This window comes from Oreochromis aureus, linkage group 20 (assembly GCF_013358895.1).
Source record: "Oreochromis aureus strain Israel breed Guangdong linkage group 20, ZZ_aureus, whole genome shotgun sequence".
Lineage (NCBI taxonomy): Eukaryota > Metazoa > Chordata > Actinopteri > Cichliformes > Cichlidae > Oreochromis > Oreochromis aureus.
The window spans coordinates 9,480,999-9,505,698 of record NC_052961.1 but is presented as its reverse complement, the minus strand read 5'-3'; the positions used below and the strand labels follow the sequence as shown (position 1 = coordinate 9,505,698).

At 41.1% G+C, this 24,700-nt stretch overlaps 1 protein-coding gene across 1 annotated transcript; it reads right to left on the bottom strand.

The window, feature by feature from the left end:
- Positions 1-61: 61 nt before the first annotated feature.
- LOC116321959 (inactive dipeptidyl peptidase 10) lies at positions 62-23,357 on the bottom strand. The gene is made up of 24 exons (XM_039604305.1): positions 23,226-23,357; positions 22,324-22,438; positions 20,886-20,981; positions 20,611-20,705; positions 18,993-19,057; positions 14,383-14,464; positions 13,800-13,920; positions 13,545-13,699; positions 13,169-13,266; positions 12,877-13,000; positions 10,517-10,558; positions 10,334-10,438; positions 9,622-9,713; positions 8,757-8,804; positions 5,543-5,661; positions 5,403-5,450; positions 5,002-5,100; positions 4,644-4,710; positions 4,313-4,507; positions 4,158-4,212; positions 3,964-4,063; positions 3,796-3,854; positions 3,012-3,084; positions 62-1,379 (listed from the first exon to the last, which is right to left on the bottom strand). Exons 1-24 carry the CDS (start codon positions 23,355-23,357, stop codon positions 1,162-1,164), a joined length of 2,403 nt encoding a protein of 800 aa, XP_039460239.1. The 3' UTR covers positions 62-1,161.
- Between the last annotated feature and the right edge of the window lie 1,343 nt (positions 23,358-24,700).

The following is a 24,700-nucleotide window of genomic DNA, read 5'->3' as shown; positions in this document are numbered from 1 at the left end:
TCCCCTTCATAGCATTACTAGCAAAGAAAGCAAAATGTATTTTCACTGTAAAATGGGAAACTTTATTTTCAAGGATTTATGGAGAAAGGAATAGTTGGTTGTCTACAATCAATAGCATTCTTTTCATACCAACTGCATGCATGGTTGACAGACTGATGGTCAGGCCCAGCATCTGAGAACTGTAACATAATCGCTCAACAGTTTGTTCCAAGGAATAATTTAACTGTGGAATACACAAGAAATGGTTAAAATGTATCAAAACAGAACTGTACTGCACTTCCAAATACAGTACACAGGCCTACAGTTGTTTTCATTCTTAAACTGGAGCTTTTAGTATAAATACTCTCAGCTGCAAAGTCATTCATAATCACAAAATGCAAACAAAACTAGTAGATAAAGTCCACAAAATGTATTTGGCACGCTAAAAATTATCCTTATCTTAGTTTATTTAAGCCGGGAACACAATACATAAAAAAAGAACTTGAAATAACTGATTTTACAGTGACACCTCAAATACTGTGCAGAGTATGCATAGGTCAGTGACCAGTGGTGACAGCTTGTGTTGTATCTTAACTTTTGTGATGCAGACATCTTGCATCACAGCTGTCCCAAATATTTGGTTTTGTAAGACTGGACTTGTTCAGATGGGGTGATCCAGCAGCTGATTTGTTTTAAAGCCTTTTAACGGCATTTTATGCAAATCACTAAGCATGCAAGGCTGCTTCATCTCTTACACTGAGTTTCCTTTAAAGTGTGCCATGTATTCCCGGCTGTTGGCAGATTTTGCCTTTGCAGGCAAGATTTAAAATCAGCAAAACACCCAAAATGCAATGTAAACTAGTCCACATCATGCAGCCATTACGACATGCATGTTTTAAAATCTTTGTAAACTCTCGGCAGAATCATTAGCTGTCTAATAGTCCACATCTCCTAAAGTGAATTTTGTAAACAAATAGGGCCTCAAACATACATTAAAACAGCAGAAACTGTGCAACACATTATACAGTACATCAATGTTTCCAGAAGTTATAAGAGGTGATCTGATGCGGTTGGTCCCCACTCCTGTGCTCTTGCGCCTGATAATATGACCCAAGGTAATGCATTAGATGGCATACAATCCTTAGAGTGTCTCTTCAGAAGAAAGAAAGGGGAACGCTGGGCTCAGTCATCTTCCTCCTCTTCATCCTCTATGGGATCTAGGAGGGGCCTGTGCTTCAAGCAGGTCTGGAGGTAGTTCACCACTGTCCGCTGGAAGTGTTTGATGCTGCGGGGCTCTCTTAGGATGTGGCCTTCATCTGGGTACAGCTGCAGAGAGTAGTTGGCCTCCACCTTTACCAGACGGCTCAGGAGCTCAGCGCTGTGCTGGAAGTGTACTCTTGCTTTGGATGAATACGCACAAACACACAAATAATGTAAGGAAAATTTACCCCCCAAAATATACAGTGGCTTGCAAAAGTATTCGGCCCCCTTGAACTTTTCCACATTTTGTCACATTACAGCCACAAACATGAATCAGTTTTATTGGAATTCCATGTGAAAGACCAATACAAAGTGTACACGTGAGAAGTGGAACAAAAATCATACATGATTCCAAACATTTTTTACAAATAAAAAACTGAAAAGTGGGGTGTGCGTAATTATTCAGCCCCCTGAGTCAATACTTTGTAGAACCACCTTTTGCTGCAATTACAGCTGCCAGTCTTTTAGGGTATGTCTCTACCAGCTTTGCACATCTAGAGACTGAAATCCTTGCCCATTCTTCTTTGCAAAACAGCTCCAGCTCAGTCAGATTAGATGGACAGCGTTTGTGAACAGCAGTTTTCAGATCTTGCCACAGATTCTGGATTGGATTTAGATCTGGACTTTGACTGGGCCATTCTAACACATGGATATGTTTTGTTTTAAACCATTCCATTGTTGCCCTGGCTTTCTGTTTAGGGTCGTTGTCCTGCTGGAAGGTGAACCTCCGCCCCAGTCTCAAGTCTTTTGCAGACTGCAAGAGGTTTTCTTCCAAGATTGCCCTGTATTTGGCTCCATCCATCTTCCCATCAACTCTGACCAGCTTCCCTGTCCCTGCTGAAGATAAGCACCCCCAGAGCTTGATGCTGCCACCATCATATTTGACAGTGGGGATGGTGTGTTCAGAGTGATGTGCAGTGTTAGCGTTTTGCATTTTGGCCAAAAAGTTCCATTTTGGTCTCATCTGACCAGAGCACCTTCTTCCACATGTTTGCTGTGTCCCCCACATGGCTTGTGGCAAACTGCAAACGGGACTTCTTATGGTTTTCTGTTAACAATGGCTTTCTTCTTGCCACTCTTCCATAACGGCCAACTTTGTGCAGTGCACAACTAATAGTTGTCCTATGGACAGATTCCCCCACCTGAGCTGTAGATCTCTGCAGCTCGTCCAGAGTCACCATGGGCCTCTTGGCTGCATTTCTGATCAACGCTCTCCTTGTTCGGCCTGTGAGTTTAGGTGGACGGCCTTGTCTTGGTAGGTTTACAGTTGTGCCATACTCCTTCCATTTCTGAATGATGGCTTGAACAGTGCTCCGTGGGATGTTCAACGCTTGGGAAATCTTTTTGTAGCCTAAGCCTGCCCATTTCAGTAACTCTAGATGTCTGGTGTGTTCTTTGCTGGTGTTGAGACATATTCTCTAACAACCTCTGAGGCAGTTGTAATTTTTACAGCAAATGGTGGTTTCTCTCTAGATGTGCAAAGCTGGTATTGACTCAGGGCTGGTTCTACAAAGTATTGACTCAGGGGCTGAATAATTACGCACCCCGCTTTTCAGTTATTTATTTGTAAAAAGTGTTTGGAATCATGTATGATTTTTGTTCCACTTCTCACATGTACACCACTTTGTATTGGTCTTTCACGTGGAATTCCAATAAAGTTGATTCATGTTTGTGGCTGTAATGTGACAAAATGTGGAAAAGTTCAAGGGGGCTGAATACTTTTGCAAGCCACTGTAGCTGTCACATTTTTCATAAAATGAACACGATCTCACCGTCTGCAGTTCCATGCAGAATGAGGAAGTTCTCATCTTTCAGCTTGTTAACCTCCTCCAGCATGGAGGCAGTCTGAAAAGATTACAAAAGGCGATGAGATATTGGGTACTCCTGAAATAATAGCAGTCTATCACACTGGCTCTGCAGTAAATCCCTCCTTGACTAAAGTTTCAATGTTTAGTATTGGTTTAACTCTCTACCCCTTGAAAGTAGACTAGAAGTAACCCTTGAACGAGCTAAGCTCTTTTCTGAACCGAACAATCGGTTTCTGGGTTTCTGTCATATTTCAGGGTTGCTTACATAGCAAAATTACTGTGTCTATATGAGAAGTAAGTGAGGGTGGTCTTGACGGCTATCCTTGAAAAAAAAAACTGTAAAAACTAATCTAATGGTCATCAGATCATGTCTTTATTGATACATATCATATACTGAAATGTCAAAACTCATAATTAAGGGTACTGGGGAGGTTGTAAAAAGGTAAAAAGTTGAAGGGTGGTGATTCCACTTTGAAATCTTCCATGAGGCTGTGGTTTGTTGTTCAGGAAAATTTTATCATCAATGTATTTATAATATTTCGCACCATTCATAAATCAGCGAGGGAACACAGTACAATTCAACAGCTCTGCAAACTAAAGTCTCCAAAATGACCATAAATTGTTATTAACAACTTGGTAAAATGGTTTAGTTATTAGTGATTAACTTGCAATCAACTTCAAGTTATCTCTTAACCTATCAAAACACAATGAGACACCTGAATGTCTCAGTTCTAGACTAGCTTCTCACCAAGTAAGCATGTTCCTCCTTTGCAGGAAGTCCTAGGTACCTCTCAGAGAATGCAGCACCTTCAAACAGTAGAATAATTTTTACTCTGATAAATTAGCAGCCTCTGAGCTGTGACACAATTTTAGTAGCCCGGTTACATGAATAGTTAATGACAAGATCTCTGCTCACTGTAAAGCTTGAAGTCAGTTATTGGTGCCACAGCAGCTGAGCACTGAAAGAGCTTATCTGTTGCTGCCAACATCTTGAGAGTTAAATAACCGCCAAATGCCTGTATTGAGAAAATGAAACGTGTTAACATCAATTATATCTGCGATGAGTTTCATCCAAAGGAAATAAATGTCTAAAATTAAAAGTGCCATAACCTTTCCATAGAGGGCCATCCGGCGATCGTCTATATAAGGCAGCTGCATTAACAACCTGCGGAAACAACATAAAAGACCTATAGTTTTTCAATTACCAAGATTTATTTTTTAGATTTAATCTACAAATGTTTCTGTTTTAGAATAACTGGACTGACTCTATAACTGCCAGATAATCTTTGACTCTCATTGAGCCAAGTTTGCGTGGATCCACAGGAGTGGTCTTCTGTCCACGGCCAACCCCGCTCCTGCCATCCACCCGGGCCAAGGCCACATTGTGCATGCTGGAGAAGACCTGAGGCCAGTCGAGGGCAAACTCCTCCGTTACAGACTGACTGCCAGGAACTCCATCTCTGAACAACAAGAGGAACAGGATCAGCAAGTGTGGTGAAATCTGTTAGTCTTGGACGAGCGATGAAAAGATTAGGGATCACAGGTTGCAAAACAAATGGCAGCTGTCATTTATCAAGCTTGTTTAATGATACTTACACAATGATGAGGAGAGGGTGCAGGTTGGCCTCATACCCCTGAGGTAGAGATAGTTTCAGGTGGAGATCTACACAAAGGAAATGGGGCTTGAAGAAACACATGTGTCTGCAGATTTGTTTTGGAGTTACTAATTACATCCCAATCAAAGGAATTTTTACTATCACTCACAGTAATTACCCGACGACCAAATACAATAAATTACTGCTTTGGTTAATACTTAACTACAGTTGTCCCTTCCAGGCTGAGATTCTTGTTCTGCCAGTGCTCCATTGTTTCTACTGATATTAACTGTTTGCTTAAGAAGCATACCTCTTCGAACAGAGTTTAACAAATAAGTGCAGCGGTGTCTTTGTGGTACCATGGTTATCTGCTGAGAGTGTCCTGAACAGAGTCTCAGGGAGTCGTTTGTCCTCCAGAGCTTTAGACAGACGGCTGTTATCTTCCAAGACGACATACCCTGTGGAGATTAAAAGACAAAAAAATAAATAAAAAAAATACTGTCTTAATATTTTTTCCCCCCATCAAGACAGGCGCAGCATGCCACCTGGTTCTATATCATCTTCACATAAATGGCTCTAACTCAGAGCCACAGGCAGGGGGCACTGTTCACAAGCATGACAGTAATGGATTTACACTTGGGCGTCTGCTTGAATGTATTGCTCTCTGTAGGCTGTCTGGGGAAACTGCAGACAGCCGGTGTGTGTGTGTATATGTGTGTATTACTTTACCATTACTGAGACAAGAAGATCTAACACTCACTGGAGGGTTCCTTTGTACTGTGAACCGTCACTTTAGGGATTCCCGGGCCTGTGGATTTTTCGAATTGACATTATAAAACCAACTGTTTGAGCAATGCAAGCCTGTACGTGTATAAATATGCACGTGCGTGGGTGATTTACCCAAACAGTAGAGCGTAAAGTGGGTTTGATTGGGGCTGAAAACGGCTTTATAGAAACGGCATCCATCTATGAGGTTACAGGTAATGCACTGGCGCTGAAAGACTCCATCTAAGTCCACACTTTGAAAAAAAGAGAAGAGATTATTGATCACACTTCAAAAGAACAGGAAAGTCTAAAGCAGTTTGATTTGCTCCAGGAGTGGGACAAATGACTGGGGCAATATAAAGGAAAATATCAATGTCAAGAGACAGACTGTTCACAGAGTTGACTTTTCAGAAACAAATGGGGTTCAATAAGGTTAGACATAAAAGTCGTTATACAGATTGCTCTGTTAGGCGGTGTTGAGTCTCTAAATGCCTTTCCACCACAGTGCTTACAAATTTCATACAGTATTAATCATAGACAAAGTTTAAGCAAGCCATGTTCCCTTCTCTATAATGGTGAAGCATCTCCCAAAGCCCGAAGGTATATAAGCTCATAAAAAAGATATGAAAGCTAGGAGGCTGATGAGGGAACAGACAAGTGGTTTACCATAGGTGAGATCATCTGTCTTAAATGACTCTGGCCCAAGCAGCTGGTGTGGCTCATATACAGTCGATGCAAAAATGTGCAGCTACCCTTTCTTAGCTTTATTTGATCATTTTATAGAAACATTAATGACTCCCACGTGATATCCTGCTAACATTTCCCCTAAACATCTCACCACTTTCTTTGGTTTTAAGTAAAATATCTCGACAGCTATTGCCTGGATTGTCATAAAGTTGGCTTAGACATTTATGTTGCATTTGAGATAAATTAAAATTACTTTGGTCATCTTCTAATTTCTCATTTAGCAACATCCTGAGGCAAAAATAAAAAATTAAGTCTGTTACGGTTTATGGCCAAGTTCCCAGAGCATTAATGACATTTCCACCAGCCTCAGCTGCACTTTGTGTTATCTTCTAATTAGCAAATGTTAGCAAATAAGAACAGCCTCACAGAGCTGCTACCAGAGCAGCAGACTATAGGTCTAATTATATGTTAGAACAAGTAATGTTAATAAGCTAAATATCTAATTACCCTGACTACTGTCACAATGTTGCACAAAATCTGCATCAGGTCAGTGTCTATGACAAGCAATTTTAACACTTAAGTGAGACTCCTAATTGTAGTTTCATTTTATGTATCAATAACTGCATTTCTCCTAATGCAACGTTTAATCTTAAAGGTTTCCACAATAACATGACTTGCCATAGAAATATAAAGTACTGTAAAGTAGCTTTTATATTTTTTGTGTATTTTTAGCTGTATTTTTGATATCCTGAATTAACATTCTGGACCTAGACATAGAAAAACAGGTCTTTGGCCAAGAGTCAGGTACTTCTTTTTAAGCACTTTTAAAAACAACAGAACTTGACCAATACGCTGAAAGAGCAACAGCGATAAATAATAAGAAAAACGTAAAACAAATGTCACACAGTGGAAATTTGTATTTATCTTGTATATCGTTTTATTCTGATTTTTAGTGTTTATTTATGAGTGTCGTGTTATTTGCATGGTTTTATTCTGTTTCTGTTGCATGGTTTTTAGTGTTTTACATGACATGGTTTTAATCCACTGTGGACTGGCTACACATGGGACAAATTAGCTGATGGGGACCACCTGCTGAGGCATGGGTGTATCCAGAGGTGGCCTATCAGCTGTGTAAAGACCTTTTAAAAGCAGGGCTAGCAGAGCACTGAAGGAAGGAGGCCCAGAGTGGAAAAGGAATGCTAGATGGCCAGCGTGACATGACGGCCCAGTTGGACAGTGTGAAGGGCGACAGTGGGAGACGCTGCCTGTTATCGACCGCCGGACAGAGGTGTACCTCTGCCGGCATATGTGAGTAACGCTTTTCCCACTGTCGTATGCTGGGTGCAGCTGAGCTGGGAAAGGGTTGCCATGGCTATGAGCCAGGGTCTCTTCCGGGACGTGTTTTCTGGCCCCTATTTGTGTGTTTGCAGGTTGCTGACACGAGGGGATCCATGGTGGCATTGCATGGAGGATTCCAGTGTGAAATGGAAGCCGGGCTGGGATGTGGGCGGCCCAGTGAGCGGACAAGAGGGGAATAGGAGGCTCCTCCCCGTCGGCCTAATACAGGGCTAGCATGGAACCAACTCATGCAAAGGAGTTTCTGGCCCGCTGGTGGACCCATAATGCATCCATGGTTGTGGGACATGACATCAGGGAATTTTAGTAAATGTAGAAAATTGTATTTTTACTAGTTTTAGCTGTCAATAACATTTTTCCCATGTATGTTTTTAAGGGTGTTTTTATTTGTGATCCCTGGCCTAGAAATAAACTGTTTCTGATGAGACCTGCTGCATCTCTGTGCCCTGGGTATCTGACTTGCTTGCTCCCCCTTGTATTTTAAAGAATCTTTCATTTTAGCGTGGCATTTTGGCGCGACTGCTTTAGTGTCGCCCGTGTTACACAAAGGTCTCATGGGAGTTAAAAGATCAGAGAGGTTAGGAGGTGCTAATTCATACAGTGATTTTAAAAACAGGCAATAAAATCTTTAAATCAATACTAAGAGCACCTGTGAGGGAATGCAGAGAGGTGAATATAGTTAATATGTCTTAATTAAATATGGATTTTTTTAGGTGACTGCAAAGACTAGCTGCCACGTACATAAAGAATTATACAGCCAGTGTGAAATGAATGAGGGAACCACCTTCTTAAAGTCAGAGAAGAAAATGATTCTGACAACTGATAACTTTATTTTCATTAAATGAAAAGATTTTTATGCAAAGGATTTATAGTAGCCAAGGTCACCACAAGGCATGAGACAAACACTGTTAAAAGCAGGTTATTCAAAACAACCAGAAGTGAAGCTGCGATATTTTAGTTGGTTTTGGAGTACATCTCTAATTAGTCGGTTTGCATCTTTGTAGCTGAGCTGAGAACTACTCTTTGTTTTTGGAGTGGTTTTTAATCTTTCATTGAACCGATTTTGCATTTTTGTTTTCACTTTATAACTCTTTTTAGACAGTTATGTGTCATTTCAGGTCGTTTGAATCCTGTGTCGCCATTCTGTGGCTTGTTTTTGTCTCATTGGTTTCAAACATCACTTTAAACAGAGGCTCCGTATCAAGGTCTGCCTACCCTTTGGGTCCCTGTACCTTTACCCCTATTCAAACCATTACATATCATAATCCATTACAAGCCATAATTACAATGTCGGATCAAACATTACCTGTATAGGTGTCTGCTCTGTCTGGATTCCTCTGTGCTCAGGAAATAGCTGAGGAGGACAAAAACAAATCAAAGTCATAGCACGTTACTCACAGTATAGTCCTAGCACTGCAGATAACATCTGAGAGGCCCTACTTCATCCTAATTATTCCAGATATCAATAATTCATGACAAAAATCTATTTATAGCTATTTACATACTCCAGCATGTAATAAAAAAAATCACCCATATTTATTTTATAAGGCAGAATTAGAAATGATGATTTTCCTCGCAGTACAGTATTCCTCATGCTTACTATCCTCTCCTGTATAAATGTAATCATAGGATTGTACACTTCTGTCAAATGTAAGTAGAACACTGTAAGTCAGAACTACTTGTCTTCAGGCAGAAAGCAGCTACCTGGGGGCTTTGAGACTGAAAATAACTGACTTTCTTTGCTTGTCTGCCATGCTCACACCTCAGTCAGTCGGTTCATGTGGGGTTTCTGGCCCCAGCAGGATAAAGACAGATTTAAGCAATAATCTGCTCTGGTCCAGTCTAAGTAATCCTTTATGCTCTTCAGATTCAATGCAATGCCTTCCAAAGTCAGAGTTAAAGCTGTTTTTGGGGTATTTAACCGAGATCAATCCTACATGTTAAAATGGCTTTTTAGTTATTTTTAATTACAATCACGTGTGTTTGGCCCGATAAAAGAGCCTGCTCCCCAGAGATTGACACATCTAGAACTTATTCTCAGCTCACAGAGCATAATTATGGCCAGCGTTCGACTCTACTATACCCGCTGTCACTTGTGTGTTCATGGTAAGAAGCTGAGCACTGATAAAGCCTTATTCGCCCCAGCACCACACACTGTGGCTCACACATACATTTTTCCAGCCTTCTCGTCTAGGGCGCAGAGCACGGTGACGTCCCAGCTCCCTGATGTCAAGAAGCGAGGGGGGACAGAGGGGATGGCAGGCTGCGTCAGACAGAGACACAGAGATGAAGAAGCAGACACCTTCGCTGACTAAAAATAGGCAGAAGGATACAGCAAGAATGCGCCAGAAGATGACAACAAACACGAAGAAAGGGTCATGAAGTTCAGTCGAGGAAACTGACACGGAGTGAGGTGCAGGCAGAGTACTTACTTAATTACTAAGCTTTTTGGGGGACTAAAGTTAAAGAGATATAGGAGAGAAACCTCAGAATATGAGCCCAAAAAACTACAAAGGTGTTAAATTTGAAAAGATCATTTTCTCCTGCATAGTTTATGTTTCTTATAAAGCATCATTAAACATGCTTAATTACCCTGCTCGAGATGAATGAGCTGTAAAATGGAAATAAACTGCAAAGATAAAAACAGCGAGGGACCAACAAAATATTAATCTGTACAATGACTCCGGGGATAAAGACTCAATTGTTTGCATAATTAGGAGGAAAATAAATGCAATCAAATAGCTTTGCCTCTGAAAGAAATGGAGGAGACAGTGAGAAAAACACAGCTTAGCTTCTATGATGCAGAGATTAGCAATCACATGACCTCCCCCCAATTGCTGAAATGTTAACAAAAGCTTATTTTAAAAACCTCCCAAAACTGACCTGGGCCGCAAGACCAGCGATGTGGTGAAACTCTCCACGAGCACCTTGTTTTGCTGGCAGGATGGTATAGAAAACAAAGCCGTCTGCTGAAAACAGTGGCACATCCTGCCACAGAAAAGCACACAGTCAAAAGAAAGACAGAAGAGGCATGAACAGATTTCATGGGACAAAAGAATAACATACCTGTCGCTGGTTTTGCATTATGTCCATGACCATCTTGTGTTTCTGTGAAATTTAAATTTCAGATAAGGGAGAAAAACATAGTTATATGAGCTATAAAGTGCTTTATACCAATAAAAGTGAACTAAAGCAAATTAAAATAACAGCATAAAAATATAAATTGTTGTGGGTTAGGGTTCGGCTTTTATTCTTTAGACTTTTTAATTGAATAGAGTTACCCGAGGCTCTCAGTGTATTAGAGATAAATAATAGTAGAGGAGAGGGCAATAAACACTGAACAAATATGGATTATATTCTTTCAACTTTTCTCTAATGTTTACTGTTTTTTTCTTTAGGCTTCAGGATTAGTCAATTCTGTTAATGTGTTTTTATTATTGGACTCCAGTACAGACTGCTTTGGAGCAACCTCTGATAACACACTGTCTGACTGACTCCCTTTCCTCTTCCTTTAAGCCAGCTTTTTTTTGATTGGTTGCCCCTCACAAACACAGGTTCTGAACCGTATGGGCGGGGCTTTTGTGCTCACACACACACAAAAAAACAAGCATTCAGAGCACTCTAGTACGTCAGGATTTGGCTTCAGGGCTATGCAAAAGTCTTGAGCCACCCCTCAATTCCTCATATTTTTCTGGGAAAATGGGAAATAGATGCCACAATTTACTGAAACATGCAAACATAAATAGAAATACAGTATATATGCCAAAAACATAATTTGTTCTGGTATTGAATGGTGGATCAAAATCTGTACTTTTCTGTGTTCATAATTCAGTTTCGATAAGATCTCCAACACCCCTGGCTGAAGTGTGGCCCAAAACCAGGACAGAGCCTTCACTGTGTTTTACAGCTGCAGGCAGTCATTGTTTGATCTCTCAACTTAACCCTTCTATACATACTGATGACAATACAAACCAAACATTTTGAATTTGTCTTCATCAGTCCACAACATGTTCTCACTCCCAAAGCGTAACATTTTACGCTAGGTGATATATTACGCTTCCGGCCACCCAACACGTCCCTAGATCGGAAAAATGAGGAATCATGAGAACCGTTTGGAATGAATCTACACATGTACGTTTGTTTTACTTAAATCGCTTTGGAAAACACTATCTAACATCATTAAAGTGCTGTTTAAGGTTAGGAATAAGGTTATGGTTAGGGATAAGGCTAGGGTTAGGGCTGGAATACATGGCTGGAACGTGTATTACCGCGGGAGCGTCATTCTACTGCATTGCATCCATAACCCGGCACGTAGCCTAACAACGCGGACGGTCACCTTTTGCGTTTCTCAGGAACGCCGCGGGATGTGACAAATCGTCATTATGTTACGCCTCAGGAGTGAGTCCATATAACCAGTTACCACTGATTTTCTGTCCATTTCTTCTATAACTATCATACTATAGTGATGATGATTTGAACCAAAATTGTCGAAATAGAATCCACTGGTTGTAATTTGACAAACCTCAGACCTTTTCCCTTTTTCTGTTTCCTTTCCTTAAGAAAAACTCTTGGCAGCCACCCTTCCACTGAGACCATTTCTGATGAAGCTTCGGTGAACAGTAGATGGATGGACTGAAGGGTCAGATAGATCTCTTAAGTCCTGTGTCAGGAGTTTGTTGGATTTTTTCCCACAATTTCCTAAGTACATGACTTTCTGTTCATCTTCTGTATGTGGGAAATGAGAACAAATTGTGCTTCTCGAGACAGGCTGCTAGTAGGAAAGTCGCCAGAGATTCAAGTAAATTTGTTTATTTGCTAAGTTGTCTGCTATGTGTAGACACAGCAGTGGTTCACCCCTTGAATTAGATGCCACTTCTATGCTCGAATGATTCCTCGGTCTGTGTTACTTGTCTTAACAAACAAACAGAGATTCTTCTGAAAACGGTCTGGTACAAACAGGATCGAATGGAAAATGAGGGAAAAAGCAGCCAGTGTGTAAAGAAAAACGTTCACTTTGAAAACCTGGAGAACTGTTGCTCAAGACCGCTTCAAAAAGTTACAAGCAAGTCTGGTGCCTTGGAAGCAAAATGAGGCCTGGCTCAAGATTTTTGCACAGTACTGTATACATGACAAGAAGGAAAAATTAAAATAGGTCCCCTTTAATATAATATTTTGGAATATTGAAGTGAGATCTGTGAGGATTTATAGAAGAGCAGCAGGACCAAAATACTGCAGTACATCACTGAAAATTCTTCTCATGCAGCAAATGACCTTAAATATTAATCCAGTCAGTGGAGATTTGAGAGCTTAAGGAAATCAATCTTAACTCCCAACACTGTGTAAATGAAGCAAAAATTCTATTACAGCTGTATATTGCAGCAGAAGGTGCTCAGATTACTAATGTGGAACAAGTGATGACCGCTCACCTCTGAGCATGCCCCTGTGGTAGCCTCACAAACACAGAGCACAGATTGGTTCTGGGCACGATTCAGCCAACGAACTGCGAGCCGGGTGCTGCTGATCCAAGTCACCATGGATATGTAGTTGTCTCTGAAGAAGAAATAAAAGGATACACGACGAAAGTATTAGAAAGTGGTGCAAAGAAATAGAAAGAAAAAGAAAAACAAGCAAGAAAACTTTGGACACGTGTAGTAATTTCAGGTGTGCTTTGAATCCTTTAAGGCTTATTCTGTTTCAACATTTACAAAGGTGTACTACCTGGCTCTGAGGGAGTCCGGAGGCATCATTTCCAGAGTGTGAGCTGGACCGTACAGATTCACCACAAACAGACTGACTGATGGGATACTTGAGCCAGCCTACGAAGACATCCACATGAAGGAAATAACCCAGATCAAATAAACTTAAAAAATGTGAAGTGGATGCTCTTTTTAAAAGCAAATCTTTTTAGTCATGCTAACAGCAAGAGACCACTATTTTGGTTCAGACTGAGGCACAGCTGCTTCAGAAAGAACCCTTTGTTTTTCCCTTTATAGTTTATTTTATAGTCTTGCAAACTGAACTTCAAATGATGAAACAGTGGCATTTTTCTAAACTGTCTACACTTGGTGACTGCAAAGTGCTTAGCCGTTTTCACCTTGGGGTAAGGGAAGAGCACATTGGAGGGGTAGAGACCACCTAAGAAATGAGGTATTTCCATCACAGGTGTAACAGAGTTGTTGATGCTGAGGTATGCAAGCCGGGCACCATCCACAGACCACCAGTGGGCGGCATATTGTAGCAGGACCTCCTCTGTTTTGGAAGAAAGAACTATTGTAATATCAAAGTAAAAGTATGAATCTGCTTTTCATGACTGCTGCCGTGGAGAGTCAGCAGGTGGACAACATTTTACCTTCATAAGTCCAGTCAGAGAGGCCGTTCACCACATATTGCTCCTGGTCAGTGGATGTAAGACGCAGGGGTTCGCTGGTCACACTCGGTTTGTAGTAGATATCTCCGTCAAACACAAAGGCCTGGCAAGAGCAGCACAGACAGAAAGCACCGCCAATCCATTATCAAAGACAGCAAGGTTGCAGACTTCATTGCTGGCTCCATGATTCGAGAAGCGGACACCCTCCAAGAATGAATGAATCATTGGCTAGCACATACACGGGTGGGAGCCAATACAGCTTCACTTGCCAGTTAATAAGCTGCAGATGAGCACTGACATAGCAGCAAAAGCCAATTACACTGCAGGTCAGGTAGATGAATTATATATGTATTATGAGCCCAAAACCCCATTACAGTGCGACAGCCACTTCAGGTGGAGTTCATTGTATAAGATATTGTACCTTTGACGTTATGATGAATAAAATTATGTCAAATGGAAGATGCATTCAGCATAATTATGGAATTTAAAGGGTGATAAATGCTTCCATCCTACTGACAGTTTTAATTGATGCAGATGACAACACATGAGTAAGGCCCTCACTTACCAGCTGGTTCCCTTGAGGTCCCCAGGAAGCATACTGTAGTGCTGCCTTCTGCCCCTCTGGAGGGCTGAGCTCCAGCAGATCCCTGAAACACACACAAAAACTCAAACATAAGCCCTCCATTAGGGAACACTCTCCTCTTTGAAGCCATCCAAGGTCCATCCAAGCCCTGCCCTTGAGGGAGCTACTGCACTGTGAGAACAAAAGGGCAAGATGCAGAGAGGGAAAACGAAACAGAGAACGGGGCTGATTCATGCAAGAGTGCAACATTTCTTTTTCTATATTTCTAGCCACATTGTTTTTTTTATTTCCTTAGGACAGGCAAACATTTTTCTCCAAGGCATACTCGGGCAATATTGCAGGTCCTCCAGAAATCCTTTTCAGAATAACTCCTTATAATTTCAAGGGATCACCCACAGCTACCAAAGAGTTTTTTTTCTGAGAGATAATGCTGAATATGATTCTCAGGCAGTGAAATCTGAAGTACAATACAAACCTTATAGAGCCTGGAAAGAACACTGACAAATGAATGGACGTCTGACAGAAACATGAAATACTGATTCAAATGAAACACGCTTTGGGGAAAGTTTCTTTTTCAATCTGCAGGTCTGCTTGCATTGGTAACGCTCATGCCCAGTGCAGCCCATGCATTAGCAGTGATGATTCCACCTACCCATTAGCCACACTGTAGATAGCATAGGAGGCAGTGAAGGACTGAGAGAACACCTGAAAAAGGTAGAGGATATCATGCACAAAGGTGTGCCGCAAATAGATGAAAACACATATTTTAGTGCTCACACATGCACCTGTGCATGTACAATTAAGGTTAAATGCAAATGAGACAAATATTATGACAAACAAATACAGTTAAGGAATAAGCAACAAGGAGCTGTGTTTGCATTATCTAAGTGCTTCTGAAATCACTGCAAAGACTGAGTCGAGTGGCTTATTACCTGGCAAAAAGGAGCAGCATAATTTTATTCTACGAAATTACAAAGGTAGAGTTTTATTGAGCCTATAAATATTTCACTGATAATAGTTATATTTAATATTATTCTTTCACCTAACCTAGAATGGAAGTGGAAAATTGCCTTGTGCTGTAAGTATTTGCATATGTGATAATTTTTAGTAGATGGTATTTTAACACTCCCCTACTTTTTATTGAGCCAATCACATCTTTACGTCTTAGTGATATGGACTTAATTTGCAGGAGTCATTAAACTACTGGCAGCAATTTCATCCATATTACATCATAACTGAGATCTCAAGTGAATAAGAGAAAGTCAGACCTTTAAGACTGAGCAAAAGAGACAACACCAAAGACATGGAATGTGAAAGAAAAGCACAAAAAACGAAGACAGACACCTATTAAACAGCATCATTAAAGTTAATATCCTTCACACTGAGCTCTATAGTGGCTGGCAGCTGTGTCGCAAACCTTAGAAACGCATCAGAAGCTCTGAATAATTAAATTAACACGTGTGCGAATGAATTTGTGCATGTAAGTGTGTCTCTTAACCGCAACTGATCAAAGCAATAGCTAATGAATTCAAGGCAAAATATTGATTTGCACACCTCTTTTTTACGCAAAGAGTTGGAAGCAGCATTTGCCCACTGGCCACTAAGGGCCCCAGCCACCTGGAAAACCAATCCCTAAAGAAATTAAATGTCACATCCTCTATACAACACACTTAGTGGTGAAATTGGATTTTTTTCCCCCTTCTTCAGTGCTGTCTGTTGTTAGAAAATGCATGAATGGAGTGACACAGCACTAAAGCTGCAGGGATAAAGGAGTGGAAATAAATTTTAAGGCTATCTAAATGAAATCGAAATCTGATTGTAGCATAACGGCTGCGCATGAGGGGCTATGCATTAGGTGGAGCAGAAAAAGAGCTGTTCACAACACAAAACAGGAGCAAGAAAAGGAAGAGGATAACATGAAGTGGTGGACACAAAAGGGAAAGTGAGGGAAGGAGATAGAGCGAAAGAAGCCGCGACAGGACGTTAAAGGGGGGTATCAGTCTTCGAGACCAAAGGGGGCAGCACTGCCGTCAGCACCATACTAAATCAGCTATTTATGATTTGTTTAGAAACCAAAAGATTCTGCTTGTGATTTAACATCACTGGCAGATTCTGTGTTATTGTGTGTTTGTGTTTGTGTGATAAATAGAAAGAGAGAGTGAGAGCATCTGTCATAAAGAGGCAGAGTGAATTCTAATGTGGCTGCCAGTAACATATCATAAATCCTCCAGATCGCGCTGCCTGTCAGCCTCCCTTTTACTACCCACCCCCTCCATGCTGCCAAATAGGGGGGTATGGGCACAACACATGATTACATTCTCAGAAGATATTGCTGGATAATGTGACAAAGACTGTGTATAGAGATTACAGCACCCTTTGCAGGAGCACAGTTATTAGAAGCTTTTGTACAATGTAAAACTCACAATGCGGAGATAATAGCATCCTTCCTTCTCAACATTGTTCCTGCCTCACATCCATTACTTAGCAGCCCCACAATGCACTGCCTTTGATACAAGCACCCATCAGGGTTTGCTGCAGAGTGCAGACACAACTCCCTTTGCTTTTTATTTGTCCCGAAACTACACTGTCTTGGCAGGCACCGGTTCATTTGCCTCCGCTCATCAATCCTGGAAACCTCCACCGCCGCTGAACTATTTCAACATCACTCATTTGAAAATATGTACGTCCTCTCTTTTTTGCCTTTCTGCTCTCACACACACAGAAAAGAAACTCTGAAAGCAAACCTCTTTAATTCAAATAAGCTTTAAGAAAAGATATTTTCCTGTAGGAAATCTGCTTTCTCTTGTTCCTATGCGTGGCAAAATTCCCTCACTGACTTATGCACATACTCTCTTATCAAAATCCATTTAGTTTCACTCATGGGGCACAACTCTCCCCTAAAGCCTCTAGAGGTAGTACAAAATCCAAAGAAGCCTTTTAACTTTACACATAGCCTGCGCATATATTTCTCTCTATACTACAGCTGTCTCCTTCTAGTATCTCTGACATTTTTGGGTTTTCTTTCTGACTAATTTCAACTGGGCATTGTATCTAAGGGCAAGCGATGCATATCCCATTTGCAAACTCCTCCATCGTTACTGTCTTTCCCCACTGCTTTCTGTGTTTTTTCCTCTCATTCTCTACCACTCTCTGCTCTTCTTCTGAACGGCAAAGCCGCTGCCTGGCGCAAACTGCTTCAGTCAGCACAAATCCCCCCAGAGATAGACAGAAAAAGTGAGTGAGAGTGTTGAAGATGAAGCAGGAGAAAGAAGGAGGCAGCCACAGAAAAGAGGAGCATGGAGGAGGAATAGCCCCCGCGCACACTGACTATATGCCAGCCATGCTAACACAGAAATTCATTTCTAAATAAACAAACGATTCCAGGTGCCATCCCCATTGTCTCTGATTTCCTCGAGTGTGCGCACACTCTGAGCATACAGATTAGACAGGACATTTCCTGCTGATATCAAAGGAAGTATGCTAATGACATAGAGTACGATCAACCAAAGCAACCCACAAACTGGGCACGGATCTGAGCCCGTTCTCTAAAGAAATGTGTGAAAGCTGATTGAATCCCCACTAACCGCTCAATAATTTAGTTAGAATGGATGCACTGTGTTTGTGATGATGCTGTAACACAGCAACAGGCTCATTCGTTCCCCCCACACAGAGAAAATATGATATGCAGTGATTAGAGCAAAAGCAGGTCTCTAAAGGAAACCCAGAGAAATGGAAAAGGCTGTGAGGTTGAATAAAGAGGAGACTGAGAAAACATAAAAATCTGTTTCAAGATTGTTAATAAAAATGTAGGGAAATGTGCTGAGGACCTTCATTTCCTCCTAATTCTGTTTTCTTGCCTCATCGATTACTTGCACATTACACAACTTGCCTTCCTTTTGAAGAAAGACTCACCTATTTATTAACCATGAGGGCATTTAGGGAGCGAGGTGGCTGGTGGGGGGTGGAGACACCGAGCTACGCGGCGTTAAAAGTAAAGTGAGCAAAAGATCTGTGTTTTGTCCACCCCAGCGCTGATCTGAAACCACCTGCAATCGAGATTCTCGTCAGATTCTCATTAATATTCCCCCCCCGAACAGGCAGAGGTGATTTCATTACTGCAGCTCCAACTTCACCTCTTCATCTCCTTGATCTCCCCTTCCCCCATTTGCACTTGTGTGCTAAACTCTTCACGGCAATCACATTCAAAGCTTTCCTCAACTCCCTGCACGTCGTGCCATCAGCCAGTTTAAATATTCAACCCCTCATATGTTATCCCAGTCATCGAGCAAGTGGTGTTATGGAGCTGAAGATTGCTGCAGTTGCATAAATGAGCTCACTCACACGCTCTTTTCTCCTCACACTCCTTCTGTTCTTGCTCTTCTTCTCGTTTTTTCATTGAGGCTCTGATCAGGATGCATGTCGCAATTGTTTTGCTTGTCACTAGTAGCCTGTCAGACATATGGTGGTCTGTGAGTCATAACAGCTTGTCTTTGATACTAGTGGATAATTCATGACCCTGGATAATTTCTGGATAAGATTGATGATTCTTTCTGGGGAAGTCTGAGCCCACTTGTCATTCAAAGACAACTTACCGGTCGAATGTTATACGCCAAGAGGACAAACCTCTTGTCTGCAGACACTTGGAACTGAGTAGTGGTCAGGTCCTACAGAAAAAAAGACAACAACGCTTTATTAGAAAATCTTCTTTGTCATTGCAAAATGTTTTAGAATATTTAGTATGGTAATTCCACTTTTAACTGCCTTCTATCATTTCAAATAAAGGCTGTGACTGTTATTCTCTGATGTCGAGTTTTTCTCAAGAATCATGTCTGTCTTGTACTTTCTATAGCTGCTTTACTGGAAAGATAACCTGCCCATTATTATGATGCTGATGATGCATTTATAATTTTGTGAATTCTGCACATTTTGCAAATGCTACATAAAGTTGCAGAGAAAAGAATATGATGTAAATAACGTGGAAATTATGTGTATTTCCAATTGACATTGAATAAACTGAGCCACACACACATTAAACTTAATAACTGTCATATATCCTGTAATTTTTTGTTTGCTCTGTTGTGTATGGGGTCTCCAGCCTTTCATGTATCCATGTGGGTCCCATAACAAAGCCAAAGACCATCAAATATAAATTACTGCCAACAGAATATCAGTCTTCTTTTCACTATTGTGGTATTCACTGAAGTAAAGATTTCTTCAGTCCTTTTTATTCAGTGCGTAGCAAGACAGACACAAAAACACACAAATAACCAAAACTACTGTTAGTTCTTCAGAGCTATAAAAAAGCTACATAGCTTCAAAGATCAATCTACTGTTCTCCTTCACATTTTGACATTTTTAATGTTTTATATTCTAGTTTAAACCAAGTAGCTGTGGGATGATTATAGTTTAGTTTAAAATTCTCGAGGACATTTTCTAGCTAAAACTCCATGTCACACTAATTCTTGCTTCAGATTACTGACTTCCTCCATAATTCATGACTTAATTAAAAATCCCTCTTACAAGCCAGTTTTGTGTCATGAGAACATGTGACATATGTTTAAGGCTTGTGGTGATCTAGCTTTTGCTTCCCATGTTTTTGCTTTCATTAAAATCTTCATTCACTCGTTCTTCATTGTCTCTTATACAGGTGTGAAACTCTTGGAGATAAAGTTTTACTGATTTAATGTGATTTTTTTATCTTAAGGATAGACACTATATTTAGGTGGATCTGTCTCAGCGATTCATTTATTTAAGGAAATCCTGTATACTTCTCCATACCCAAAAAAAAAAATCTTTTTCTGGAATTGGAAACAGCAGCAAAGATGAAAAAACGCTCTATCACAAAACTGAGGAGTGACTTCTCAACCTGACAACACAGCCCTGCTTTAAGCTCCTCGGCAATGACCCACATAAGTCTGTCAGTGTCGTGCAGAGGCGGCGTTCAAAATGATGCCCCTGCTTGGGAAATTCTCTTTGAAGGCTCGTATTGAGGGCTCACAGAGCAGCCAGATTGGGGGGGGGAAATTAGACGATACTGTCACTCTTCCAAATCTTTTTTTGTCTGAAGTGTGGGATGTGGAGCAGTGGGAAACACAGCATACTCCTCGTAATCTTTCTATTGGGCCGTCAGTGTGCCCAGGTCTCTGTGTATATGATCAGTTGTGTATACTGAAATCTGTTCTCTAAAAGTTTAGTGTTCCTGTTACTCACCAGGGAGCTGTTGTCCAGCAGAGTTGTGGTTAAGTTGCTGGTGAGGCTGAACGACAGGACATGTCCCTCTCTGGTGCGAAGAGCAACTTCGTTTTCTAAAAAAGATTGAGTTCACGGAAGAAGGTCTTGTGTTATTAGAGTGAAAGAAAAGAACCAGTGGCTGCTGCTGCAAACCAGTGGCACCAGTAGATGACCTCATTAAAGAGGTGTCAAACTGTTATGAGGACTTTATCAATGAAGAGGGGTTTTTGAGTCAGAATATGGATCCTCCTTACCATTCAGCCATGCCACACAGGGGTTATGAATCTTAAACTCTTCACTCTCGAGGTCCTCCATCGTGAGATGGGAACGAAGTAACAAGTGAGACTCATCTTTAAAAGCAAAGAGACAGTGATAACTAGCACATCGAATACTCTCCTTTGTTTACAGAAATGCAAAGTCTGAGGCTTTTTGCAACTTGGCCTACATTCCTGCTTCATCTTGGATTCATACTTTGCATTCTCAAAGTTACTGTTATTAGTTTGCAACACTCAGTGGAATGTTTCTTATAATGTAAGGATGGGGGGAAAAAATACCACTGCGAGCTTGCCTAAAATTATCAGTAGTAAAACAGACATCTCAGTTCTTTAAAGGGACTCAGTATGGCGTCAAGCACAGTACAGCTACAGGAGCATTGGTGCATTTAATATTTGTACGCGTCATTACCATATTATGAGCACAGGGCAGATGTCTCATTACCACATAAGTCTCAGTTATGGAGCCATGTTGCTATTTAAACTTAATAATAATTCTCCTCTCTTGAAGAAGAACATTAAGAGTTTCAGGAGACTCCAGAACTGTCCACTCAGGACTGTCAGTAGCCCAAAGAAACCCCCTCACTCAGTCATTGAATTCAGTATTCGAGTGTGTGAACTAATCTATTATTAGTTCACACACTCGATCACAAAGTCTGACTTTTAAATCATAGCACAGTGCTTTAAGGGATATTTTGGTATTTGAGTCAACTCATTTTATGATTTCCCATTAAACATTTTCCACTTTGTTAAATACCTACCACTACTAAAATGCAATTTACAACAACGCCTTTTTCCTTTTTTTGGACTCCTTGGATCTGAATTTATATTCACTGAGCAGCCTTGGGGGAACCGCTAACCTGGCCCGACAATAACAATCTACCAGCAGCTCTAATTAACAGAATATATCCCGTTTGTTTAATCTTTACTGAATCTAAAATGTGAACCCAAGAAGTCACTTTTGCAGGTTTTTATGATCTCTCTAGTGTGGCAGGGAGGAGTAGCTTCCTGGATTCATCCTTGGTTGCCTGGCAACTGCTCAGGGCCAGGAAATTGTCACCTAGATTAAAATCCCATAAACGGTTGTATTTACACTGTGTTTTTTTGTCAGGATTAAACAAACAGGAGAGACAGCGTTAATTAGTGAGCTTTAGAGGTGCTGGTAGGAGGATGCTGTTACTTCTGGAAAGAAGGGAGCTGGTTCCCTCTGTTTCCAGTCTTTATGCAACTAAGCTAAGCTGCCTGGCTGCTGGCCTCATATATTCCCTGTCCTACTATAGACTTATGAGGAGTGTATGCAATCAGCATTGCATTAGAAGTTCTTCAGTGCTCCTTAAAACATCTCCTCTCTGCTATGATACGTATACTTTCCCCAACATCTTTACAATATTTTAACCTTTTTCTTTGTCCACATTCTTACCAGGTGTGAGGAGGATGACAGAGAGAATGACCAGAGACATAACAGCCAAGATCACCACCATGGCGATCCCTATGCCCTTCCAGTTCCTTGGAGGACCATCTGTACTGCCCAGGTCCTTATGTTGAAGAGTACACAAACACACAAACACTGTGATGAATGCAAGAACAGCTGAGGAGGAGGACATTAGTGCTGCTTCATTTCCACAGTCTCACAGAAATTTCTCCCCGACAGGCATATCAGCACAGTGAGTCTCAGGGGGCTAAGACCAGCCTTCGGCGTCGTAGGGCTCTCACTGAATTACACCAATTTTCCATATGAGAACTGCACAAAATTGCTGCAAATGAGAGATATGTCTTTAATTGCTGCACCAATTTTAGCCATGCCGTAATTTTTTTTTATCTCTGCTTCATTTCACCTGTTACATGACTGATGGGCCATGTGGTACAGCTAAAACAAAGGGGGATGGGTTAAAGAGTTGTTGAGAAATGTGTTGTTCTTGTGTGCATTTACAGAAAAAAAAAGCTTTCTCATACTTCACCTCCAAAGAGCTGCTTTGTGTGTCGGGATTTAAACAATAGCACTGGATGAAGTTGTTAAAAAGGCAATAAAAGGAAGGAGAAGATAATATGATGAGCAACAAACAACAAGCAATTACCAAGAGAAAAAAATTTCAAACTTTAGATTCTAGTCCTCGTGTACCCTCCAAATCCAATCAGGGGGAACTGATAGAATGAGCCTGCATCAGTATCAGTCACAATTAAACACAATTGTGTGTCATTCCCAGGCTGTGCCCTGCTCCCTCATAATGAGTTGCTGGCACTGCTGGAGCCACACGCCTGCTGGAGTGTGAAAGTTCAGTCACAAAGCAGCCATAAAACTCAGGCTTCATTATTTCTGTTCACCCCTTTGACTTGGCCCTCAAAACCTCGCTGGTCCTGATCACTTTCCTCCAAGCCGTCAAGAGGAGGGCAGCGGAAGAAGGGCATATGGGGTGCACTGGTCAACAGATTGCTGCTCTTCCGTGCTCCCTGCATGACACCAGATGCCCCAGTTCTGTGCCATACTTTCCTTGACATCAGCCTTTAATACCTTAGCACTTTCTCTCCCCCACACATGTGCCCTTACCTCTCTTCAATGTCTGATTTAAAGCCCCCCCCCTATACTGTGTCTATTAAAGTGCTGAAAACTGACAATGTACTTACATAACTGGAGTTAAAATGTCTGGAAAAACTCATTTCCGTGTGTGTTTCTTTATGGGTCCAACTGCATCAAAATTTTAGTTTTGAGACACATTTTTTACCACTTTCTAAAACATTAGATGTTTTCACACTCAGGGCCTGCCAGCACAAAACTCCTGCCAAGGTCTCATCTTTAATAGATCTGCTTGGCTGCAGTATCCTAACATGTTCAAAATTAAAACCAGTTACACCTGCAGGGACAACTTGTAAGCGATGTTTGAACTTTCTGTGCAGGCCAGAGCTAGGAGATTGATGTCGAAGGCTGTGTATCTCCTGGCTGTTCTAACGCTGTTTTATCGTATTCTCCTGCCCTCTCGGTTAACAATTGCTCAGGGAATCCCCAGTCTGCTTCTATTAGATAAAAAACCTATAGTATGTGAAGACTTTGGTAGAGTACAGCTACTGAATCATATTGCACAGTTAGCACTTTTGGCTAAAAGTTTGAGAAACTGCTATAAAAAAATGAAGCTCCATAACAAAACAGTGGATATGCTGTAAAATGCAGTCATTAATAAGCATAAAATAAAACTGCATTGTTGTTTCAGTCAAAACAGGCATTTTCAACTAAAGTCTTCACTTAACTGATACCACTACAATGTGTTTTCATTTGCATGTCCTTTCTCTCTTTATATGAGCAATATGAGACCTGGAACATCTGCCTAATGAGATGCACAGCTCTTATTATTCTCCTGAGCGCAGACATTAAGCTATACTTCCAATTAAGGTCGCGCCGTTGTTAAGACAGACAGGGAGAATCCCAGATTTCAGTATATAAGGAGTTTTTGCAAATGAGGTACAGAGCAGACAGACTGAGCAGAATCCCCAGAGTGAACATTGGCGAAGCTGCTAGTGCCTACTGGCTGCTGGTCACAAAGCATGTGGGAACCTAATGCAGCACAAACTGCTGTCACAGTCGAACAGATGACAAGCTGTATGACAGACCAGGTTTATCTCAGTCAGCACCCTGACGGACAAGCAAAAATATCTCCATATGGGTTTTCTGCTGAGCCAAACCACAACTGAATCACACATAGACCGTCTTTTTATTCAGCCTGCGTGATCCCACACGAGCTGGAGTGGAATCCGAGATGTGGTGTCAGTCAAACACCAGAGGGTGCAAGATTGCAAATCAAAGGCAA